This window comes from Triticum dicoccoides, chromosome 2B (genome assembly GCF_002162155.2).
Source record: "Triticum dicoccoides isolate Atlit2015 ecotype Zavitan chromosome 2B, WEW_v2.0, whole genome shotgun sequence".
NCBI lineage: Eukaryota > Viridiplantae > Streptophyta > Magnoliopsida > Poales > Poaceae > Triticum > Triticum dicoccoides.
The window spans coordinates 335,073,818-335,078,945 of record NC_041383.1 but is presented as its reverse complement, the minus strand read 5'-3'; the positions used below and the strand labels follow the sequence as shown (position 1 = coordinate 335,078,945).

At 39.9% G+C, this 5,128-nt stretch overlaps 1 protein-coding gene across 1 annotated transcript in view; it reads right to left on the bottom strand.

The window, feature by feature from the left end:
- Positions 1-535: 535 nt before the first annotated feature.
- Positions 536-5,128, bottom strand: part of LOC119363643 (probable polyribonucleotide nucleotidyltransferase 1, chloroplastic) — a 23,169-nt gene continuing 18,576 nt past the window's right edge. Inside the window, exons 14-24 of the mRNA XM_037629013.1 lie at positions 4,318-4,496; positions 3,794-3,977; positions 3,629-3,676; positions 3,448-3,520; positions 2,818-2,891; positions 2,620-2,727; positions 2,462-2,556; positions 2,244-2,307; positions 1,981-2,034; positions 1,858-1,899; positions 536-1,231 (exon numbers count right to left, since the gene is read on the bottom strand). Of these exons, the coding sequence (XP_037484910.1) occupies positions 995-1,231; positions 1,858-1,899; positions 1,981-2,034; positions 2,244-2,307; positions 2,462-2,556; positions 2,620-2,727; positions 2,818-2,891; positions 3,448-3,520; positions 3,629-3,676; positions 3,794-3,977; positions 4,318-4,496 (1,158 nt within the window). The 3' untranslated portion in view covers positions 536-994. The remainder of the gene's footprint in view (positions 1,232-1,857; positions 1,900-1,980; positions 2,035-2,243; positions 2,308-2,461; positions 2,557-2,619; positions 2,728-2,817; positions 2,892-3,447; positions 3,521-3,628; positions 3,677-3,793; positions 3,978-4,317; positions 4,497-5,128) is intronic.

Sequence of the window (5,128 nt, the reverse complement as noted above, 5' to 3'; positions counted from 1 at the left end):
CCTATTTATTTCATATTTTTTACTTATTTTTAAAGCATTAAATGTTTAACAAGCTTTAACTAGTTCTGTGGCAAGCTATGATAAACACAATTTACCATAAATCTGTTTATGATGCAAAGAAAAATCAGCACCGAATAGTATCTATCAGGTCACTACTCACTGTTGAATTATTATTTTCATGGCTCATAAATGGTTTTGTAATTAAACCTGGAATTTCACATGGCATCACCCTCTCAACATACTATATTTCAACACTCCATCCAAAAATAAGTGTCCCAACTTTGTAGTGTCACTAACTTTAGCTACACGGTTGTACCAAAGTTTTTTTCATGGCTCATAAATGGTTTTGTTTTGTACTAACAAAGTTGTACCAAAGTTTTGAGAGACTTATTTTAGAACGAAGAGAGTAGAATATTTTAAAAAAATCAAACATAGTTTTCACAAAAAATTCATTGAAACTTGGTTTCCACGTAATATTCTCATGGCGGCTGATAGGGAGGAAGCGAAAGAAGTAGGCTTGTTTATAGCTACACGGTGAAAACAAAACACACGTTGCTCTCCATTTATCTGACAAAATAGAACAATGCTGCACATTTGCTTGTTGTTCTGTGGCAACGCACGGGCATAGCTAGGCCATGTTAAAGCAATGTAGCAAAGCCACAGTAGGCACTCCTTGTTGCACTAGACAAAATGCAGGATGTGCCTATGGGAACACACCCAACATAGTTGCATGCCAAAGCGGCAACATAAACCAGGTGAGATTTCGCATCTACTCCATTTGGAACATGATCGAGCACAAAGATTTGAACAGATCTTCTGTAGGGGTCCAATCTCAAGGGGGCAAGTGGGCAATTTGGGCAGCGAGCCATGTCATGTAGTTCCAGTAATGCAGTCAGTGGATGTTGTAGTTGCAATCCTAGGCAATTAGTGTGATGAAGCGGCATGTTGCTTGTGTCACCCTGTTTCTTTCACTGTCTTTGTGAGTCCAAATGCCTTAAGGACTGTCAGCTGTGCTGTTTTCAAGGGTCTTTGGTGTGGCATTTTCAGCTGCAGGCGGCTCAACTTCTTTCTTACGTCTGGACCTTCTAGTTGTCATCTTAATGATATCATCTTTGTATACTACCTTTTCTTTCACTGAACTGCTCATTTGCTGCTTGATGCTGCCAGGTTCTTGGTTTGCATCAGGAAGCAACGCTTTGCAACTTAGTCGAAGTTGACCCTTATCATTTATCTGGTTCAGACAGTCAAGAAAATAGGCATTCAGAAAACAGAGATGGTCAAAACTACTGACGACGTTCCCCTTCAATCATATCATGTAACCAGAAACTTAACCTAATGGCATTTACAGCCGTAAGATTAGGAATAGTAGCCTAAGCATTCTAAAGACCTGCAGCAATTACTAACTATCTTAATAAATATTAGCTGCGACGCTGGAAAAAATAGGACACTAATTATGCAATATTATAGTGCCACCAATTAACATATACAGACTATCAATTAGCAACAATGACACTGATCTATGCTCCATAATACGTACTCCCTCCGTTCACTATTATAAGATGTTTTAACTTTTCTGATTCGAATGTATGTATACACATTTCAATGTGTTTGTTCACTCATTTCAGTCCATATGTAGTCCATATTGAAATATCCAAAACATCTTATAATAGTGAACGGAGGGAGTAGATAATATTTGAACCAGCTGAAATCATGCACTGGTTGAAAATTCCAGCAATAGGCTCTTTGGCTACCATTTGTCACCCATCTATATGTACCAGTAGCATACACCAAAGGCGCAATTTTCACGGTTTTATGTGGCATTGATGTTGAGTTTACACTTTAAAGAGATTTACAAACCTCAATAAGCTTGACATCAATGCGATCACCAACTTTATAAGCCTGAAAAGGAATAAAGAATTGGATAACTTAAACACGAGAAGGAATCAAACACAAAGTAAAATATGTGATATATTTCCTCACATCCTCGGCCTTGGCCAACCAACTTGAACTTAACTCGCTGATATGACATAAACCCTGCACATTGAGTTAAGAATACGAGTTATGGCAACAAGATAATCAACAACAACTGGAAATAACTATGTGCATGTAAACTAATTAACTCCTTAGAAGCCCAATGAGGCCACGCGGATTTGTCAATGAGAAGTAAAATTATTCTGCATTGTGAACATGCAATAAATATGTTAACATTGGGATTAATAAAGCAAATTTTAGTATCTACTCACCTCACGCCCTGGTGCAATTTCAACAAAAGCTCCATAGGGAGCAATTGTTTTGATCTCACAGTTCCTGGCAATTGAGTTTCCAAGAAGAGTTTTCATTAGCTAAAACCCAGAAAATGTTTCAATTTAAAAGCAAGTGCTTGGTTGAATCTGCAGGAAGCATAACATAATATGAAGAAACTATATGCACATAAAACCAAGGAAATAAAACGAATTGACACCTGAAAATCTCTCCAACTTTTGGAACCATGGTAAGATTAGTTATTATATTTTTCGACTTCTCTAAGCTTTCCATGTCCCTTGCAGTAATTTTTACCTGCCAAAAGAATGTCAGGTAGTACTTTGAAAAGTTAACATGCTATCACCAAGTTCTCCTTACCGTGCCATCATCTCGAGCATCAATGGCATATACTCCAGTCTCCTCGAGTATGCTTTTTATTGTCCTTCCGCCAGAACCAATTATCAAATTCACCTTGTTAGGTTTAACCTTGAAGAAGAACAATTGCAGACAAGTTTGAAACATTATAATTGCAAGGAAATATAAAAGATCATCATGCTTCACAAACAATGTACCAACCTTCATAACGTGAATAACAGGAGCATGGGGAGACAGTGCTTTACTTGGCGGAGGCGAACATTTTAACATTTCATCTGAGGAAGACAATGAATGTAACATCAGATATTACCTGAAATTGATTTGCAAATGGAAATACAAATGGCCTTTTGACCATAATAGAATTCAGTGGAATAGACTGGAGTAAATTGTTACTATTCTTAATAATCTAAGAATAGAGAGTTTGTTAACCATAATCATGTTGTGTGACTTACTATTGGAAGTTTTTGGGATAACCCTCCCACATTTTAGCTGCATTCACAAATGATGTCACCTAAGATGATGCATTCAAAATAGATATGCATGATTCTTCTTCCAGAATTAATACATATTATAAGTAGAATATGATTTTTGTACACATTGCAGACAGGAAACTTCTTATTCAGGGTTTAAAATGCTCACAGTAGAATTCCGGTGAGCTGATATAATTACATCTTCTTTCTTTCTGTTTATATTACATCTTGCAGCTTACTTATAATGTATCGTAAGTTTGCAGTTATCTGTTACAAGTAACATGAAACTGGATTTTTCCAGCATGGTATCCACAGATAATAAAGCAAGATTTAAGGTTAAACGCAGGCTATACAGACTTACTTAGAATATGCTTTCTACCATCTCTAGCTTGCAGAAGTGCTTGTTCCATTACAGGTAGAGTTATCCCCACTACCTGCCACAGCATAACATGCACAGAGATAACTTCAGAGCTAATAATATGCAACCTAATAGCATAGCCACAAAACAAATGCTGGTTCATCCAGTCGTTAGTGTTTACAACCTTGATGTCCATTTGGAAAGCAGATATACCATGTTCATTACCAGCAACCTGAAAGAGGGGTTGACTGGTAAACAAATTAAATAATTCAAACGGCATCAACCATTAAGCCTGCTACTGCATTTATATGGGGAAACCCCAACTCGGGGAGTAGTATAGAAGTTACACCTTCAAATCCATGTCACCAGAGGCATCTTCAGATCCAGTAATATCAGAAAGAATTAGTGGTGTGCCGTCTCCACCGAATTCCTGCGTGTCAAGAACTAAGCCCATTGCTATTCCAGCTACAGGGAACTTTATTGGAACACCAGCATCTTGAAGTGCTAAACAACCTCCACAGACAGAAGCCATGCTGGTGGTAGATAACAGAGATATATTACCAATTTAAGAATAAAAATAATACAGGGTAGGCAGTACTGCATGAGAGAAAACTATTGCTCAGCTGTTAAGACTCGTAAGAAACATTGAGTAAAATCAGGCTATCCTGCAGCCTGCTCACAAGGATGATAACAACGAGTGGCCGAATCTATATTATAACAACTCCAATAAGGAGGCGCCAAGTAACTACATATGATAGTAATAGTAACACAACGAGAACGTAGTAGTGCAAAGTCAAGTGTCAACTCTGTACAAGCTTCCCCATCGAAAGACTTGCAAACTACAATGGAAGAAAAGCATGAAATGATCATTACCTGGATGAGCCATTACTTTCAGTGATAGTACTCTCAACACGAATAGTGTACGGAAAATCCACCTCTGCAGGTAAAACCGGTTCCAGCGCCCTTTCTGCAAGCATACCATGACCTATCTCTCTCCTATTAGGTGCTCCAGTTCGACCAACTTCACCAACAGATGATGGAGGGAATGTGTACTGCAGTATGTAACACAATAATTAGCTATGAAGTGTAATCATGGGATGTAACACATGCATACAGCAGTCAGAAAGCACACAATAACTGGACCAGTCGGTGAAACTTTGAGGCATCTGTTCATCAGTTTGTAAAGTAGGGTCTAGTATATTGTCCCTGTACACGTATTTGTATACATATGTAATTTAATTGTGATCATCTATATATTAAGACGTGAGGCTGGATGTCAACCACCCACGCAAAACCCTAAACCTGTGTTGCCCGATCCTCTCCACGCAGCCGCAAGTCTCTCCGCGCATCCACTACTTCCGATCGCAGCTACTACTTCCGCTCGTTGCCATCCATCCGCTTGCTGCTACTATTGCCATCCATCCACTTGCTTCCGCTTGCTGCTGTTGCTATCCATCCGCGCGAGCCATCCATCAGCGCCACAACTTCCGCTCGCTGTCGCTGCTGCCGCGCGTGCCGTCTTCCGCGACCGCCTCCGCGTCTTGCTCCACTGCCGCCGCACGCTGTCCCATCCGCGCCGCCGCTGCGATGTCGTCCGCCGCTATGTCCGTCGGCCAAACCCTCAGCGCCATCGTCTCTTCCCCCATCGCCTCGACCCCCGCCGCGCTCACCGTCCCGACGATCT